The sequence below is a fragment of the Nyctibius grandis genome, chromosome 2 (genome assembly GCF_013368605.1).
Source record: "Nyctibius grandis isolate bNycGra1 chromosome 2, bNycGra1.pri, whole genome shotgun sequence".
Classification (NCBI taxonomy): Eukaryota; Metazoa; Chordata; class Aves; order Nyctibiiformes; family Nyctibiidae; genus Nyctibius; species Nyctibius grandis.
This window is the reverse complement of record NC_090659.1, coordinates 80,266,237-80,286,928: the sequence shown is the minus strand read 5'-3', so window position 1 is coordinate 80,286,928 and position 20,692 is coordinate 80,266,237. Positions and strand designations below refer to the sequence as shown.

General features: G+C 41.3%; 1 protein-coding gene across 1 annotated transcript in view; it reads left to right on the top strand.

The window, feature by feature from the left end:
- PIBF1 (progesterone immunomodulatory binding factor 1) overlaps window positions 1–20,692 on the top strand; it is a 129,728-nt gene that overhangs the window by 88,860 nt on the left and 20,176 nt on the right. Inside the window, exons 14-15 of the mRNA XM_068425352.1 lie at window positions 8,040–8,170; window positions 17,544–17,628. Of these exons, the coding sequence (XP_068281453.1) occupies window positions 8,040–8,170; window positions 17,544–17,628 (216 nt within the window). The remainder of the gene's footprint in view (window positions 1–8,039; window positions 8,171–17,543; window positions 17,629–20,692) is intronic.

Sequence of the window (20,692 nt, the reverse complement as noted above, 5' to 3'; positions counted from 1 at the left end):
GGGTTGGACTAGATGATCTCCAGAGGTCCATTCCAATCCTTAACCATTCTGTGATTCTGTGAATCATAGAATGGTTTCGGTTGGAAGGGACCTTAAAGATCATCTAGTTCCGAACCCCCTGCCACAGGCAGGGACACCTTTCTACTAGACCAGGTTGCTCAAAGCCCTATCCAATCTGGCATTAAACGCTGCCAGGGAGGGGGCAGCCACAACTTCTCTGGGCAACCTGTTCCAGTGTCTCACTACCCTCACAGTAAAGAATTTCTTCCTAATATCTAATCTAAATCTACCCTCTTTCAGTTTCAAACCGTCCCCCTTCGTCCTATCACTACATGCCCTTGTAAAAAGTCCCTCTCCCACTTTCCTGTAGGCCTCCTTCAGGTACTGGAAGGCTGCTCTAAGGTCTTCCCGGAGCCTTCTCTTCTCCAGGCTGAAGAGCCCCAACTCTCTCAGCCTGTCTTCACAGGGAGAGGTGCTCCACACCTCTGATCATCTTTGTGGCCCTCCTCTGGACTCACTCCAACAGCACCATGTCCTTCTTATGTTGGGGGCCCGAGAGCTGAACACAGTACTGCAAGTGGGGTCTCATGAGAGCGGAGTAGAGGAGCAGAATCACCTCCCTTGACCTGCTGGCCATACTTCTTTTGATGCAGCCCAGGATACGGTTGGCCTTCTGGGTTTCTCATCAACCATCACCCCCAAGTCCTCCTCCTCAGGGCTGCCCTCAATCCATTCTTCTCCCATCCTGTATTTGTACTTGGAATTGCCCTGACCCACATGCAGGACCTTGCACTTGGCCTTGTTGAACTTCATGCGGTTTGCACAGGCCCATCTCTCAAGCCTGTCAAGGTCCCTCTGGATGGCATCCCTTCCCTCCAGTGTGTTGACAGCACCACACAGCTTGCTGCTGTCAGCAAACTTGCTGAGGGCACACTCAATCTCACTGTCCATGTCGCTGACAAAGATGTTAAACAGGACCAGTCCCAATACCAACCCCTGAGAAATGCAACTCATCACTGGTGTCCACTTGGACATTGAGCCGTTGACCGTAACTCTTTGAGTCCGACCATCCAGCCAATTCCTTATCCACCAGGTGGTCCATCCATCAAGTCCATGTCTCTCCAATTTAGAGACAAGGATGTTATGCGGGACAGTGTCAAAATGTTTTGCACAAGTCCAGGTAGATGACATCAGTTGCTCTTCCTCTATCCACCAGCACTGTAACCCCATCGTAGAAGGCCACCAAATTTTTCAGGCATGATTTACCATTAGTGAAACCATGTTGGCTGTCACCAATCACCTCCTTGATTTCCGTGTGCCTCAGTATAGTTTCCAGGAGGATCTGCTCCATGATCTTGCCAGGCACAGAGGTGAGACTCACTGGCCTGTAGTTCTCCGGGTCTTCCTTTTTTCTCTTCTTGAAAACGGGGGTTATGTTTGGCCTTTTCCAGTCAGTGGGAACTTCACCAGAATGCCATGACTTCTCAAAAATGATGGATAATGGCTTAACAACTTCATCCGCCAGTTCCGTCAGGACCTGTGGATGCACCTCCCCAGGTCCCATGGACTTTGATGGAACAGATCATCCTGAGTGCCGTTACACGGCACATGCAGGCCAATCGGGGCATCGGGGCCAGCCAACATGGATTCATGAAAGGCAGGTCCTGCTCGACCAACCTGGCCTCCTTCTATGACAAAGTGACCCGCTTAGTAGATGAGGGCAGGGCTGTGGATGTAGTCTATCTAGACTTCAGTAAGGCATTCGACACTGTCTCCCACAGCATCCTCCTGGACAAACTGTCTGCCCGGGGCTTGGATGGGTGGACTCTTCGATGGGTTAAAAACTGTCTGGATGGCCGAGCCCAGAGAGTGGTGGTGAACGGGGCAAAGTCCAACTGGCGGCCGGTCACTAGCGGTGTTCCCCAGGGCTCAGTTCTGGGGCCGGTGCTGTTCAATATCTTTATAGATGATCTAGACGTAGGGGTTGAGTGCACCCTCAGTAAATTTGCAGATGACACCAAGCTGGGTGGGAGTGTCGATCTGCTGGAGGGTAGGAAGGCCCTTCAGAGGGATTTGGACAGGTTAGATAGATGGGCTGAGACCAACGGCATGAGGTTCAACAAGAACAAGTGCCGGGTCTTGCACTTCGGCCACAACAACCCCATGCAGCGCTACAGGCTGGGGGAAGAGTGGTTAGAGAGCGGCCCGGTGGAAAGAGACCTGGGGGTGCTGATTGACAGCTGGCTAAACATGAGCCAGCAGTGTGCCCAGGTGGCCAAGAAGGCCAATGGCATCCTGGCCTCTATTAGGAATAGTGTAGCCAGCCGGTCTAGGGAAGTGATCGTCCCTCTGTACTCGGCACTGGTGAGGCCACATCTTGAGTACTGTGTCCAGTTCTGGGCCCCGCCCTTCAAGAAAGATGTTGAGGTGTTGGAGCGAGTCCAGAGGAGGGCGACCAAGCTGGTGAAGGGTCTGGAGGGTCTGACCTACGAGGAATGGCTGAGGGAGCTGGGGTTGTTTAGCCTGGAGAAGAGGAGGCTCCAAGGTGACCTTATTGCAGTCTACACCTACCTGAAGGGAGGTTGTAGTGAAGTGGGATTTGGCCTCTTCTCCCGGGCAACTAGCGATAGGACAAGAGGGCACAGCCTCAAGCTTCGCCAGGGGAGGTTCAGGTTGGACATCAGGAAGAATTTCTTTACAGAAGGGGTTATTAGCCATTGGAATGGGCTGCCCAGGGAGGTGGTAGAGTCACCATCTCTGGATGTGTTTAAGGAAAGACTGGACATGGCACTTAGTGCCATGGTCTAGTTGACAGGGTGGTGTAGGGGCAACGGTTGGACTCGATGATCCCTGAGGTCTCTTCCAACCTGGTTGATTCTGTGATTCTGTGATTCTGTGACTTGTGCACCTTCAGGTTCCTTAGATGGTCTCGAACCTGATCTTCTCCTACAGTGGGCAGTTCTTCATCCTTCCAGTCCCTGCGACTTGGGTGGTGAGTCTAGAGCACTTGCCAGTGAAGACTGAGGCAAGCAGGTCATTGAGTACCTCAGCCTTCGCCATATCCCGGATAACCAGGTTTCCCGTTACCTTCTGGAGAGGGCCCACATTTTCCCTAGTTTTCCTTTTGTTACTGACATACCTATAGAAGCATTTCTTGTTGTCCTTGACATCCCTGACCAGATTTAATTCTATCAGAGCTTTAGCTGGCCTTAACCTGGTCCCTGGCTGCTCGGACAATTTCTCTGTATTCCTCCCAGGCTACCTGCCCTTGCTTCCACCCTCTGTAGGCTTTCTTCTTGTGCCTGAGTTTATCCAGGAGCTCCTTGTTCATCCATGCAGGCCTCCTGGCATTTTTGCCTGCCTTCCTCTTTGTTGGGATGCATCGCTCCTGTGCCTGGAGGAGGTGGTCCTTAAATACTAACCAGCTTTCCTGGGCCCCTTTTCCATCCAGGGCTTTATCCCAAGGGACTTTCCCAAGCAGGTCCCTGAAGAGGTCAAAGTCTACTCTCCTGACTTCCAGGGTGGTGAGCTGGCTGCACACCCTCCTTGCTGCCCTATGGATCTTGAACTCCACCGTTTCATGGTCGCTGCCGGCAAGGCTGCCCTTGAGCTTCACGTCCCCCACCAGCCCCTCCTTGTTGGTGAGAAAGAGGTCCAGCACGGCACCTCTCCTCATTGGCTCCTCTATCACTTGGAGAAGGAAGTAGTCATCCACGCATTCCAGGAACCTCCTGGATTGCTTGTGCCCAGCTGTGTTATCCTTCCAACAGATATCGGGGTGGTTGAAGTCCCCCGTGAGGACCAGGGCCTGTGAACGTGAGGCTACATCTATCTGTCTGTAGAGGGCCTCATCCGCTCGGTCTTCCTGGTCAGGTGGCCTGTAGCAGATGCCCACTATAATGTCTCCCGTCCCTGCCCTCCCTTTAATCCTGACCCATAAGCTCTCCATCAGCTCCTCCTCCATCCCCAGGCAGAGCTCCATGCACTCAAACTGATCATTGACATAGAGCGCAACACCCCCTCCTCGTCTCCCCTGTCTGTCCTTCCTAAAAAGCCTGTATCCCTCCATTCCAACGCTCCGGTCATCAGAGCCATCCCACCACATCTCTGTGATGCCAATAAGGTCGTAGCCTTGCAGGTATGCACACGTCTCTAGCTCCTCTTGTTTGTTCCCCATGCTCCGTGCGTTTGCATAGAAGCATTTCAGTTGGGTCCCCAATGAAGCTGACTTACTGCCTGAAATTCCTTTCTGCTGCTCTTCCGGTGCTCTCCTGCTGACCTGCCATCCTTCCCCAGTCTCTGGGCACCTATTGCTGGCCCTGGCATCGGACTGGCTGAACTGGGATGGACTGAGGTTCCCCTCCCCTGGCAACTCTAGTTTAAAGCCCTCTTTACCAGCTTGGCCAGCCTATGACCCAAGATGGTCTTCCCCTTCTCTGATAGATGGACCCTGTTGACTGCCAGTAGACCAGGTTTCTTGAAATGAGTCCCGTGGTCTAAGTAGCCAAACCCCTGGCTGTGGCATCAGTCCTGTGGCCATGTGTTGATTTGCTGAATTCAACTGTCCCTTTTGGTCCCCTTCCCTTTGACTGGGAGGATTGATGAGAAAACTACCTGGTCCCCAGAGTCCTTTACCACTGCTCCCAGGGCTCTGCAGTCCTCCTTGATATGTCTCAGACTGCTCTTAGTTGTATCACTGGTGCCCACGTGAAACAGCAGCAGCGGGTAATAGTCCGTGGGCTCTACTAGGCTTGGTAGTCTCTCAGTGACATCCCTGATGCGAGCCCCCGGTAAGCAGCACACCTCTCTAGAGAGCGCATCAGGTCGGCAGATGGGTGCCTCTGTGCCTCTCAGTAGAGAGTCACCTACCACTATCACCCATCGCTTTTTCTTGGCAGCACTGGTCTTTATATGGGGAGCGCACTGGGCTGCCTTACTGGCAGCGGGTCTTTCCTCCTCAGACTGCAGAGGACTGAAGCGGTTCTGCAAGGGCACCTCAGGCTTCGGGGGAAGTCTTCCTCCTGCTAGCCCTTGCCTTTGCATCCTTCCATTCTTCTGCAGTTTTATCCCCCCTTCCTTCTGTGTGTGCCGCTGGGGGGTTTTTCGGCTGTTTGGCCACGGACTGTGGGGCCACTGCAGACTGCACTTGGACCCCGTTATCCAACTCCTCAGCCTCCTTGATGTTACACAGCCTCCTCACTGCCTCCTGCAGCTCAGCCACCTGATCATACTGATCTTCTGGGAAAGTCCCGCATTACCAAGAAGAAAATATTGACTTCTCCATAATTTCTTTAATATGATGAAAGTCTGATATAAAGTGCCTGCTTGAAAGTTGGAACTCTATGGAAAAGCTCAGCTACTGAAAAAACTTGTCAGTCTTCAGTTAGTCCCGTTATAGTTTGTCAGGCTTTATTTAACTGCAGGATCCTATCTATTTTCAGGTCTGTCATACAGCATTAGAAAAGAATTTTCCCTTAAAGTCCTCTTTCTGTTGCTTTGTATAGCAGTGATCCGCAGTGTTAAAGTAGGTATTGAGACTTACTTCATACTACAGAAGGTTTGTTGACCACGTCTAGGACAAACAGAATAAAGGAATTCTCATGACCTGATTCAAGAAAGATCCTCAGCTAGTGATGATCAGTTTATTACCTCTGTAACTCATGTCATATTACTCTTAGTTTAAGTAAGTAGAAGGCTATAGATCAGCTTCTGCAAAGTAGTGATCTGCAATTACTACATTTAGTGTCCAATCTAAATTTTGGAATTAATTCACTTTGCAGAGATTTTGAACAACAGTGCCAGAACTGATGCAAAGACAGTCTCTTGTGTCTAGAATTAGCCTTCTGTGGTCTTTCGGTGACTTAAAAAGCAAATACTGACTCAGTATACAGTAAAAGTGATATCCTAAATAAAGTGATTTACCAAGCTGATATATTTGGCTTGCTGCTGAATGACTTTTTCAAGCCTTCATCATGATGTTGTATTTGTGCTTTTTGCATGCCTCGATTGAAACATTTTTACCAAAAGCAGGTTTACCTCTCACTCTGAAAGCGAGAGTATAGATCAAGCTGAACAATGATTAAATCCTTCAGCTTGATAGCGACGTCCATTCAGGGATAAATAATAAATGTCCATGTGTATATTAGTTAAATTGATCCATTAAATGCATTTAATGCTTAATGGATTACAGTTTAATGACAACCTCTTTTAAGTTTATAGAATCAAAAAGGCAGCAAAGCACCACCATCGAGAGGGAAGGGATAGCCTTTTTCGTAACAGAACCATACTTTTTTAGCTGGTAAAGTTAGCAAGTTAGCAGATGACTTAGCAGCATCAAACCAACCTTACTTGTCCTTTCCCACTGAAGTACTTTAATTCTTATCAGTGAAAACAACGAGGAACTTCACACTGTGATGACAGCATCGTTTGAAAGTTCTTAGGCTATCAAGAACAGGATTCCAAACAAGATCAGTTGGATTAATTTTCTTCTACAATGGCAGCCTCAAGGTTTTATATTGCAAGTTTTAGACCATCCTAGAGATTAGTACTCCAAGTCTTAGAATTGCCTGTTTGTCATGTAAACTACATGACAAGACTCTCTAAATAGTCTTCCTGAAAGAGATCTTTTTTGATGGCTTGTACTGTTAGTAAAACAATAGCTTTTTTACTTGCTTATCAATTTATTGAAGATAATTAGTTTCTTCAAGAAGATGATTGCCTCTTCTTTTTACTTCTCTACAATAAACTTGGAATTTCACTGTAGACTAGAATAGGTATTTCCTGAAGGAACTAATGTATTTAAATAATACTTAAGGATTTGCATTAATTTGAAGAAGTGCAATATTCTTGTCTCTCATTTCACTTTTTAAAACATGAGGTGGAATTAACTCCCCTTTTAGTAAGGCCAGTAAGGTGAGAAAGCAAAGTTTTGTCTATATTCTGTTTTTTAATAAATGTGAACCATTACATTTGAAGTTCTTTGCACATTTGACAGAGTAGAGAGGGCAGAAATAAAACTCCAATAAAAATATAATGGAATCAGAGAAAGAGGGAAACACAGTCTCATGTTTTCAAAATTGTGAATAGGAGAAAAATCTGATTTTAGGAAAGTCCTGAAATATTTAAATGGGCTAGTTCTAGGAAGGGTTTTTCTTTTTTTCCCTGCTTGTTTGGAACAACACAAAATAGAACAACTGGCTTCTGAGTCTGATTTGGCAAATGCAGATTGTTTAATCTATTGAGAAATTTTATAAACTAATTGGAAAGCTTAACCATTTTCCATTGAATTCATTCTATTAGACCTGTTTTATCCAAACTATAAAGATTTTATTTTATTTTTTAAAGAATCTAGTTGGTGTTCTTGACTGCTGAAACTGCTAAATCTTGATGTGTGATCTTAATTCTGTACATATTTTAGTGAATGATCTTGTTATATTGCTCAAGATGCAAGCCATATCATGCAAGCTTTTTCGACCTAGTGATACTAATTTTTTCAGGGAATAGGGCTAGAAAGGATTATTTCCTACTTATGGGTATGACAGTTATTTTATACTATTCTTGTAAACATCCTGTTGGATTTCACGGTTCATATACAGTAATTGATAGAGGAAAGGGGACTTTTCTTCCATTATTACTGTGTTTTTAAGATTCCATTTCTGTGCTGAAAATTCCATTGTAATAGTATACTGTTTTTAAGAAGTCACTTGTGGTCAATAAGGTGAATAAACAGAGGCCTTGTCTATACTAATTTTTTTCATCAGTGGAAGCTGTTACATTAAAACTCTTGAAAATGCATATTAGGGAAGTGTAGAAAGCGGAAGCATGATTGCTGTGAAAATATCATATAATTAGAACAGAAAAGTGAGAGGATGGTGTACTAGATAGTAATTCGAGGGTAGTTTGTTTCATTTTTTTTTACAAAATAACAAGTTTGGGGTTTATGTTATTATGCAATTGGTAATAATAATTCAATAATAATTAAGCAATTGTGCTTTATAAATTATAAAATTTATAGTAGTAATATTTCTTTTTTTTGGCAGCTTGACAGAGCAAATTCTTTGTTGAGTCAAGTACAACAGCCGTACAAATACCTCATTGAAACTGTGCAACAGAGAGATTCTCAAATAAGTCTACAGAAAGAACATATTACACAACTTGAAAAAGATATCAGGTAATTAAAATCACTGATTCTCTATTTTAAACTGAAAGCAAAATCACTTATGTGTTTATCATTAGAAAACAATTATGTTGTTGGCCATGAAGTAGATGTTGATACTCCGTCATTGACTAAGTCCAGTCTTTATGCTGGAACTGTAGCATCTGTGATTTCTTGCATACTGTCAGAAAAAGAGGCTTTAGGTTTGGAAAAGCAGCAGTGACAGTCAGGTTTAAAGTGACTTCGGAGTTGAGAAGAGCTTTCGTGAAGTAGAGGAAAGTTCAGAAGAGTAAAAGGAAAGACTGACACACCAGATGTACAAAAGTAAAAATAAAGAAATAAAATCAGAGAAAAATAATAGACTAGTCCACTAGCAAAGGGTATTTTGGGCATAACTCGTGCAGACTTCCTCTACTGGAGACTCTCTGATTTGCTGTTGTATCTAGCTGTCAGAACTCTCTGACCACTGAGCAACTTCCCACCGTCATATAGCTTCATAAACTATGTTTAGCAGCTGGTTCCCAAGTAAGCTGCTATAAAATAACCTGCGCCTTGATTTTTAAGGAAGTTGATAGCTGTGTCCCACTGCACTACAGAAGATTTAGCATTTTAACTATTAGGTGTTTATGTGGAATCTTGGTTTAGGAAATGCATATGGTAACAATTGTGAAGCATTAATGTGATTGTATTATGAAGCAATTACATGAAAAATACAGGGTTTTACCAACAAATCTGCTGAAGCAATGAAAATAGAAAAAGTAGGACTCACTATGGCTAAGTACTTTATCCTACGTACTGCCTTACATATGTATCTATTCAGAGTGTTTTGATGGTTTGGGATAGTATTTGTTATGCCTTGAGGAATACCTAAAAATACTTATTATCCAAGTAATTCTATACATAAATCAGTACATTTTTAAATAAACTGAAATATTCATTCATACTTCCTCACAAGATATCTTTCATTGGGCTTAACTTTGATTCAGTAAAAATCAATCTTTTTTTATTCCACAATCAAGTGTTTTTAATATTTTCCTAGACTTGATATATTATAAGAAAAACTTCAAAGGTAAATTATATTTTTCCAGGAGATGAAAAATCACAATGTTCTTTACATATGCAGGACCTTACTTTCCAATTGTGAAAAAAAAATCAAAGAATTGATCATTAGCAAATTAAATTTTTAGATTATGGTAACATGAAAACGTCTTTAATTATTCACATAGTAGTCCAAAAGTCTCTCAAAAGCTAGGGAAAAAAGGGAGTAAATAGGTGAGGTCATTTCTGAAAGTATATGTTTCATGCCTTTAAAATATATAAGAACTGAAATGCATTATTAGCATTGATCCTCTTGAGGTTTTTACGGCTCATTACAAATAATCTGTATGCCCAGATATTCTTCATAAATTTAGCCTACAAATTAAGGCACCTAAATTAGGAAGTTAGTCAGGTCAGCTTTCCTTAGTAGTTCATCGATGAAGTGGCTTCTCCAAAAAGCAATTCAGATTTTGGAAGGAGTGAGTCATTTGCTAGAGATGTCTGTTACTCTTCATTAACTACAAAGGGAATTTTTGGCCTCTTAAAGTGCCTGCGGTTAAAGAAGAAAACGGATCTGCACCACATTGCAAGCATTCATGGTAAACATACCAGCAATACTCTGCTGTGGTGAGCTGGGGTGTGCTCACCACTAGTCCGTGTTTCTGTAAATGAAAGCATGGTCTGACAAAAAAATATTTTTATCCTTAATGGTTTAGCAGCAAAAAAGTAACACTTTGCACATCAAATGTTTTGGTAAGAAGTTTTTTCCTGTAGTTTCCAATATTCCTTGTAAACTAAAAATAACTATTAATCCCGTATCACAAGTTCGTCTCAATTTTGCCATAGTTTCATAGGCCAGTGAAATTCTTGGAAACAGCCTGATGTCTTAGGGCTTTTGGTACATATCTGTAGCCCCTAATTTTGTTATTCGTAACTCCACATTTAAAACAAATGTCCTAAATTGTTAGCTGATGTTCCCTGGAGCACAGGAGAAATCTGGTATAAAACTGGTAATGTTGGTTCTTTGCTTTCTCATAAGTGAGAGGAAGCTTAGAGGAAGGGATTTCTAACCAGAGAACCATTACATTCCAGCAGTCTTTTGTCATGAGGATAGCCTTTTGGAATCTGCTGATGACAGTTTTAAATTAAAATATCCTTTAGGTGATTTCAGATTACTTTGTGGACCAGTCTATCTGCCAGCTATTCTAGAACTGAATCAGAATGGGATTTAAGTAAATTAATGATAATCCCTACCAAATATATGCCAAGTGAAGCTCTGCTCTGCTGGATCAAAAGATTTAGTTTGTTCTTATCTGTTTTTCTTAGTTTATTAAAGAACATATTGTTGGTTTGTGTGTGGAATATTTTTGAGAGGATGAGTTCAGAGAATTAATGCTCCTCAAGAAGGGCCCTAAATTCTGCAGATAATGTTGGTGCTATTAGAAAAGTGATCATGGAAACACTAAACATGGTTTTTGAAGCCTGGTTTCTTTGTATCACCTCAGAGCTAAGGCAAAAAGTTAATACTTGTAAAGCCATTTCAAAATGAAATGTTTTTTTCAACCATTACCTATAATTAATAGGTAATACTGCAGTTCTGCAGTAGCCTCTTCAAGTTGAGGTTTAGTTTATGCTACAGTTACACAAAGTACTTTATTATTTTTTTTTAATTTTACATAAAATACATGCATTAGTTTTATTTTCAAAAAGCAATTTCACAACTACCAGCTAACAGAAAAATAGTGTTCAAATTATTGTTTAAAAATACTAGTGATGTTCTGAATATATATTTTTTAATCTCATATTTGAGTACTAGATTGTAGACAAATTAACATAACGTTGATATGCCTGCACCCTGACAATCAAGACTGAATACTTAGTTTTATCTTTACAGCTACCCTATGCTCGATCATGCTTTTCCTTCCTTCGTGTTTAGTGTGCAGAATCTATGGTGGAGGAGTGTTCTTTTTGTGCTGTGTTTTTATCTCATCTGCTCATCAAGAGATATAGTTCTGCATTATGTAAATCATGGATTCCCTAAGTAGAGCAGTCGTATCTGTGTTATCAGTGCCAGTGTTCTCTATGACCTCTCACTTAAATTGAGTGTGGAGGGATCAGCAAGGACTAATTTGCAAGTGAATTTACCTTTTTAGACTTAATCCATAATTGGCTTCTGTGCACAGTGATGACAGCCAATAATCTTTTTAGAACATATTCCTAGGGTGGTTAGGTTCCAGCAGATTTCCCAGGATGATGAGTCAGTATTTTCTTGCAACCTTATAAATGTTCTGCAGCAACCTGCAGTGCTTTGCATTTCCTTGTCTATTGAGAAGGCTGTTGGTTGCTATTGGATGTGGTTTTGATTCTGTGATGAAATAGACAGTCTTGATGAAATCAGCACAAGAGGAAGGCAACTATGAGGAAGGCTATCTATGACAGCAATCTCCTTACTTTGGGCTGTGGGTGTTCTTATGCCATATTTTTACTGATTTTTTGCAAAATGGCCTAAAATGACTTATAATGTGGTCCCTTGACAGGCAACAATTGTGTTCAGGATTCTGCACATTACATCATTCCATTAAAGTGTCATTTATGACAGCAGTTATTTCCACAAGAGGAGTGGGACAAATTCAGGCAGATCATTTTGATATAATACTTTCGAGAAGTCCTGCAGATCCATCTAAGTTTCCTTCCAACATGGTCTTCAAAGTTTACTTTAACTAGAGCAGCTTACATGCCTTCATCCTTAAGCATCATAGAGCTAAGGCTGTCTTTCAGACCCTCCATATCAAAATGTCTTCCTCGCTTGGAAGGACTATTCAAATAGTACTCAAAGTTGCTGTGTCAATAGCTGTCAAACTGAATCATAGAATGGTTTGGGTTGGAAGATCATCTTTAAAGATCATCTAGTTCCAACACCCTGCCATAGGTAAGGACATCTTCCACTAGGCTAGGTTGCTCAAAGCCCCATCCAACCTCTCCTTGAACAGAGAGGAATAGTCAAAATAGGTACCAGGCTGAATCAAGGCCTTAAAGTAGTATATTCCACCAGACCTGGAGCTACTTTGGTGGCTTGCTGAGAAGTGTGTCTGTTCCAGACATCTTTCACACAGCTCTGTGGATCTTTAGCTATGCCTTCACTGAGAACTGCAAGAGCTGTTGTGGTTGGGGCAAATGCTTAGCTGAGCAGCTGTCATTACTGTTAGTTATTTGCATGAACAACTTAGGGACCCATCTCCAGGTTATTACAGGTGCGTGACATTGCTGCTTAGAGTCAAGTGTGAAGACACCGAGTGTATTACCACTCAAAGATAAAAGGAGAGGTTGTTTAGGGGTAATTGAAGCTCTGTCAGATGTTGCCTGCGTGTATGTTCACTACCACTCCCCATCCCCTTAGAATTCTCCCAGGCAGGCCACAGGCTGTGCTGGCATTTGGCCCTGGGGAGAGCTGAGGTGGTCCTGGAAGCAGAACAATTTCTGCACTGAGCCATGCACCTGCAGATACGCTTCAGATACAAAACCTCTGGTCTTGAGTGACAGAGCATCTGCAGGTTGAATTTATAGGTGGTCCACATATATCAAAATATTCTGTTAAGTAACCTCTCATTTAGTTAGTCCACATAGCACTCTCGTTAATAAAAGTAAATAGTGATGATTAATAAGAGCAGTGGTATGTTTGAGGATGACTCCTTCATACTATAAAGAAACCTCTCTAGCACACAGTTCTTTAACCAGAAATGAAAACACCACATTTAGCACTTCTTTTGAAAAGAAATGCCTTGTAACTATGTCATGCTGTGGGAAAACAAATGTCTGAATTTCATTCTTATGTGAGTAGTGAAGTAATTGTAGTTTTAGTACATAATTTTCTGCTAAAAACATCCAGGTTTATAAATAACTGGAGACACTAAACAGGACTTCATTCATAAAGAGAGGGTATTTATTTTAAATTCAGTTACTCAAATTTCTCAATACTGATGGCTGGTTTTAAAAGTGGTTCACTTACCCAAAAGCAAACCTCCTCAAAAGCCTAAATGTGTGGCAAATCTAGAAGCAGTACAAAGATTTCGCTCACTAAGAAGCTATGTGCTGAAAGGTTTCTTACCTAAACATTTTGGGTTCTCTAATTGCCATCCAAACATTATAAAGCTCAGCATACAGTGTTAGCTGAGTTTTTCCCATCACAGAATGGGCAGTGAGCTTTTTATGACAACATTACCATTCTGTGAAATATGCATCATCTGTTCAAACTCTACTGCAATTTACCTGAGAAATGCTCAAAAAAAGGTGTAGAAATATATTTCCTTTTGCTACAGATGAACATTTTCTGACATGTATTACAACTTTTTAAAAGTTGCTAGGGTTTGGAGTTTTTTTACAATTTAGAAAGTAATTTTTTTCTGATTTGGACACTACACAAATGAGTTCTTAAGCCATGTAAAGCACTCTAATTGAAATCATTAAGCATCTCCTAAATGCCTTTAAAAATCTGATCTGTGGTTATTTAGCTGCACAATGAGAGATCACAAATTTTTCATATATTCTGTCTTCTAAATAACTTGTATTTGCAGAGTTTTTTATACCTCCCTTTCTAACTGCATGACTTAAAAATAAAATTTGACTTAGACTTTAAAAATTAGCTGTCTACTCTGAGCTATTCATCTGTAATTTGCAGAGAAGGGATAGCTATGCTACATGCCTACATTATAGATTGTTTTATGTACAAAACCTTCACATATACTATTTCTATGTTTGATTTTTTTGATGGTATTATTTGTATAGGAACATAAAATGCAAAAAATAACTCAAGCTTGGACTTCGGTTTTAAACTTCATCATGCTGTAACATGAAATTAAGAGAAAGGCACAGTCCTATTTGGGGTACAGGGTTCACTGAAAAAGAAACCTACTTTTTTCAAACTGAATAGAAGTAATAATAAAAAACAGTAATATATAAACCCATGTTTATTTAGTGTGTCTAGCATAAGCATATTATCCAGAACATCTAATAACAGAAGCTTCTAAACAGGATAGTAGCTAGTATACTTAAATCAGAGATTTAAAAGATGGCTTAATTGCCCAAATTGAAAAGGCTTTAAGAGTCTGAGACTGGGAAATGTTAGTCCCCATTCTGCAGAAAAATAAAGTCACTTAAAATTGTCTTACTTATGATATGCAGCCTACCTTGGCTTTAGATCCTGAGTAAAGTAAATCAAAACAAGCCAGTGGTTGCTATGAGCTATGTGTATGTATATGACAAGTGTATTCCATGGTAAGTCCTGCATTCCTGGTACCTGGATTCATACCTGGCTAGGATTTGAAAGCATGATGGAATGAAACTGGATCTCCTCCCAGACATTCTGGTTTCTTCTGGAAACACAGGCACATGGGAAAAGCAGGAGCTGCACTGCCTTTCAGTTAATTCTCCAGCCTGGAGTTTTGGGGCCATGATTATATGATGTATCACAAAGGACACCTTCTCCACACTCAAGATGGAGCAGTCAGTGACCAGGACTGTGAAGCACAGCATGGTCTACACTTGCCCTGCAGTGTAAAAACAGCCATTTGGGCTGTTAAATAACTCTGGGGGTATTAGATCATTTCAACAGAGTCCATTTCTCCCAAGTGTTCACATGTTTTCACTCCAGAACAACTCATTGGAAGATTTCTTTTAATGTTTAGTACTCTAGTACTTTAATACATCTCTGAATTACGAAAACTTAAAAGTATGATTAGTTAAAGATGGTCAAGAAGATCCTGTTTCTTCAGATGAAAGTTATAGCCCTTGAGCTCAGGTGCGAGAAGCTGGTTTGTCTAGACTCATTGATCGTGGTTTCAGAATCATAGTAAGACAGTTAAGGCACTCAGTCACCAAATGGAGGAGCCTCATCTTTACCTTCAGCTGTGAATTTCCACTGTAAATGGTAAATCAAGTTGTTTTGGTGATCCATGTGAAAGATAACCTTTAAAAAGACTCCAGTTTCCGTCCGGATCAGTAAAGTGACCTACGCATGCGGTCACAAATTTTCTAGTACCAACACAAAGAGGAGCTACCAGTATGTGGTTAGGGAAGGATGATCTTTCAGCAACAGTTTTCACTTAGGCCAGCTGAAGCAAACTGTAAAGCTGTTCTCTGATTTGTTACACTGCCAGTTAAAACTGGATTAGTTTAAACTACTGTTTGATGAAAGTCTAGGGTAGTTTAAAGCTAGAACCTCATTGACTGCTGATATCTAAGATGCCCGTTCAGAACGGTTTCATAACAGGGACTGAAATAGTCAGTCTTCTTCCCAAAATTGAACTTATAAAGGTATTTCTGCTTTACTTGGTCATTACAGGTGTGAATTTATTAACATTGTGTCTGGTAACTCTGCTTTTTCACTCTGTTAAGTGTATATAGGCCTCTTTTGCAGTATTCTTTGAGAAGTATTTGAATTATTTCCTTCTATCTGCAATGATTAAAAAGCATAACTATTGCAAAACTACTGAATCTGAAGTCTGCACGTGCTTTAGTACATCTATATTCGTATGTATGACAGGCAACACGTCAAGTGCTACTGAATGACATAGCAGTCTAATTACTATATTTGACCATAAACAAAGAAAATTAGAACTGCTCCACATAGATCAGTCATGTCATGTTGTTTCAGAAGGAATAACTAGAATAGGTTCTGCTCTGTAGATGCAATTGAACCTTGAACACAAACTTCTGGTTTAGTCATGAATGCTGATGTTTATGCTTATTCAGTACACTATTTAAGGCATAAAGGAACCTTTATTATTGCTTCTCTAATAAGTTTGTGAGTCATTCTCTAAAAGGATTGGTTTATGCTGTTAGAAAGTACAGAAATCCAGAAAAACTGACATATCAGTAAGTTATAACATATGAACCCAGGAAAAAAAATAGTACAGCAATTTCGTCATGATTAAAAATGTCGCAGAAAATAACTCTTGAAAATATTAAAATATCCTCGCATTTTTTTCATAAATGTTACTACTTTCCTTTTAAATAACTCAGACAACTAAGTAATTTGGCCAAAGCATACAATTTTTCTGAGAATTAATGAATGCCTAGAAGGAATCGACAGTCATAATTTACAGTACAGAGCTTGCAAGGAACTGCCAGAAAATCTTCAGGGCAAAGGATGATGTTGCTTATTTGAAACAAACGGATGATACACAGCCAATTAAATAAAAGGTTGATTTATTTTGTTGATCATTTCAGGATTAAATACTGGGAATATTAAATAATTTGTGTTTGCAATATATGTAATTGCTCCATTCCATTTATAAAATTTTAATACATTTTCTTTTGAACTCCTGACCTTTATTCAGTACTACATATTTGCACTCTACATGCAGAATTGAATTTTGCATAGCTGTTGATTTATGTTATAGTTTACATTGTACAACCTATTTAGTTACGTCACGATAATGGCATATATAACAGTGGTCTTCCAAGAAAATCTCTGTGGCTGTTTTAACAAACTAGATTATATATTGGCATTATGTATGCATTAGTCTGAAGTTTATTGTTGGAAACTGATGTGGGGGTTAAATATGAAAATACATTTAATTATGTTAGAATTGCTGCCTAGAATCAGAATGTGTATGCTAAACATTTCAAATGTTCATATTCTGTAACTATGAAAACAAAGAACAATTAAAGTTAAACTTGATGTTGTGCTATAAAAGCATGCCTTCATGCTAAAACAGTTTTCCTGCTTGGCTCACAAGCCAAACTTGATCCCATGCACTCTCCTGGAATTTAAAATAAAAAATGGCAAAAATACATTTACAATTTCTGCAGAAACTACACAGCTACAAGGGAGGGCTGTATGGTGTTCTTCCTTGCATTTGTTATTTTCAAAATTCTAAATACAGTAGTATCAAAATAAGTGATATTGAGAGAACAGTGTGTGCTGCTACTAGTGATGCATATGACAAAGAAATTCACATTTTGATACAGAATTGTAGATATAAGGAGCCTTACTTTGCTTATAAAGTGAGCTCATTTTGCCTAGAAGAAACCAAGAGATAATAATAGAAGGTTTTGATAATTTAAATTACCCTTCAGAGAATCAAAAAAAAACCCCAAACCTTATTTTATGGAGATTTTGAATAATGTTTCTGTTTGACGAAAATAAGATTTTGTATGTATTGGTGCATTCAGGCCCATTTATAAAAAAATCAATGCTTGAACATAGAGAAGGATCACTTGATACAATTATGTGAGCAGATTTTCATTGTTGCCAGTATTCAGCTTTAGAAAATGCATGTTTCAGCCAGAATACAAGATTAAAAGAGATTATCTGTTGCTATTACTGCATTTCCTATCCTCTTTCTACCAGTCTTTTAAATAAAGAAAAGACAGCTTTGCTGCGTGTCAAGAATCAAATGGCAGCAGATTTGGAGAGACTTCTAAGTCACCGTGAGGTAATCTTCCTGTTTTCTCTCTCCTTAGCCTTAAACCATGTGAAAAAATTGGTGTACTTTGGTTTGATTTGTTGGGTTTTTCCTGTCTGTGGTTTTCAGAAACACAGGTGATCATGTCTGTCGGACACCCAGGAGGCTCGCAGTTGTACTCTGAGTTGCTAAATTCTTTCTGTTGACTTAGTCTCACTGTTCTTTCTTTTCTTATGCATGCAACAGACATGCCTTGCAAGCTGTTTAGCATTTTCAAGCGTTTAACAAGTATTTAGGTAAAGGTGATGAAGTTTATACACATGTAATATGCAAGGCCTGCATGTGCCACAATATGCTGCAGGATCTCTCCCTGCTCCCCAGTCGCTAAGACCAAAAACCTGGACAAATCATTGCGCAATTCATTTCCACTACACACATCTGAGTTTCTTTTCAACTCCAAAATAGGATTTGGGAAGAGGAAACAGGAGGTAGTCACCCAGATTTCATCCAGACAAGAGTCAGGGTAATTCTCTTTGTACTCATCTGAGTTTCATCCAAGCAAGGAGTCAGGGTACTTCTGGAATACATTCTCAGATCTGAAAGTATGCAAAGTCTTGCCGTTTAGACATAAATGCTTTATATGGAGATTCCTAAAAGGCTTTTGTCAAGATTTCTCTCTAAACAATCTTAAGACAGTAACATGTCATGGAGTATGAGAGAAAATCTTTCTGCAGATTAAATGTCTGAAACAAAGGATAAAAATAAATGAAGTTTACCAAAGGAGTCCCGTCCACAAATGGTCTGAAAAAGGGTGAATAGTAGTATGGAAAGTTTGCTGAAGCTAGAGAATACTGAAGATACAAAACCAAAAGCTGACTATGAGCAGCTGTTAAATGATCCCCCAGAGTTGCTTAATGATTTCCAGAGAAAATAAAGCATTAGGGAATCCAAAATTTTGAATGTGAGGAAGAACAACACAAGTTATGTATACGTAGCGATGGGACCTAAATAGCCAGTTACCTTTTCAGAAAGATCATCATAGAGTCATTATATCAATAGTTCTCTGAAAATACCCTTTCAATTCTCTGACTGGGAAGAGAGGAGATGGGGAGATTCCTTTCACGGAATCTGCAACTCCTCTAAATTATCCTGTCTGAGATTGCATTATCACTCATTCTAATACCATTATTTCCATAGAAAACTGACTATCCATGCACTTTGTGAAGTGTCACAGAATCACAGAATGTCAGGGATTGGAAGGGACCTCGAAAGATCATCTAGTCCAATCCCCCTGCCGGAGCAGGATTACCTAGACCATATCACACAGGAACGCGTCCAGGCGGGTTTTGAATGTCTCCAGAGAAGGAGACTCCACAACCTCTCTGGGCAGCCTGTTCCAGTGTTCAGTTACCCTCACCATAAAGAAGTTTTTCCTCATATTTAAGTGGAACCTCCTGTGTTCCAGCCTGCACCCATTGCCCCTTGTTCTGTCAAGGGATGTCACTGAGAAGAGCCTGGCTCCATCCTCATGACACTTGCCCTTTACATATTTATAAACATTAATGAGGTCACCCCTCAGTCTCCTCTTCTCTAAGCTAAAGAGACCCAGCTCCCTCAGCCTCTCCTCCTAAGGGGGATGTTTCACCCCCTTAATCATCTTCGTGGCTTTGCGCTGAACTCTCTCTAGCAGTTCCCTGTCCTTCTTGAACTGAGGGGCCCAGAACTGGACACAATATTCCAGATGCGGCCTCACCAGGGCAGAGTAGAGGGGGAGGAGAACCTCTCTCGACCTGCTAACCACACCCCTTCTAATCCACCCCAGGATGCCATTGGCCTTCTTGGCCACAAGGGCACACTGCTGGCTCATGGTCATCCTGCTGTCCACTAGGACCCCCAGGTCCCTTTCCCCTACGCTGGTCTCCAACAGGTCTGTCCCCAACTTGTACTGGTACATGGGGTTGTTCTTGCCCAGATGCAGGACTCTACACTTGCCCTTGTTATATTTCATTAAATTTCTCCCCGCCCAATTCTCCAGCCTGTCCAGGTCTCTCTGAATGGCTGCGCAGCCTTCCAGTGTGTCAGCCACTCCTCCCAGTTTGGTGTCATCAGCGAACTTGCTGACAGTGCACTCTATTCCCTCATCCAAGTCATTAATGAATATATTGAATAGAACTGGTCCCACTACCGACCCTTGAGGGACTCCCCTAGACACAGGCCTCCAACTGGACTCTGTCCCATTGATCACCACTCTCTGGCTTCTTTCCTTCAGCCAGTTCACAATCCACCTCACTACCCAATCATCCAAACCACACTTCCTCAGTTTAGCTGTGAGGATGCTGTGGGAGACCGTGTCAAACGCTTTACTGAAATCGAGATAGACCACATCCACAGCTTTACCATCATCTATCCACCGGGTTATGTCCTCATAAAAGGCTATCAAGTTGGTTAAGCATGACTTCCCCTTGGTGAAGCCATGTTGACTGCCCCTAATGATCCTTGATGTGCCTAGAGACAGCACCAAGGACAAGTTGTTCCATCACCTTTCCGGGGATGGAGGTGAGGCTGACCGGTCTATAGTTACCCGGGTCCTCCTTCTTGCCCTTTTTGAAGACTGGAGTGACATTCGCTTTCTTCCAGTCCTCAGGCACCTCTCCCGTTGCCCACGACTTAGCAAAGATGATGGAGAGTGGCCTAGCAATGACTTCCGCCAGCTCCCTCAGCACCCGCGGGTGCATCCCATCAGGGCCCGTGGATTTATGGACGTCCAGATTGCTTAATTGGTCCCTGACCCAGCCCTCATCAACCAAGACAGATTCCTCCTCTATCCTGACTTCTTCTGGGGCCTCAGGGGTCCAGGGCTCCTCAGGACAGCCTCCAGCAGCATAGAGAGAGGCAAAGAAGGCATTCAGTAACTCCGCCTTCTTTTTATCCTCTGTCTCCAGGGCCCCCACCTCATTCATCAGTGGGCCTACATTGCCTCTAGTGTTGGTTTTACCTGCAATGTATTTGAAGAAGCCCTTTCTGTTGTCCTTGACCTCTCTTGCAAGGTTTAATTCCAAGGAGGCCTTAGCTTTCCTAGTTGCCTCCCTACATC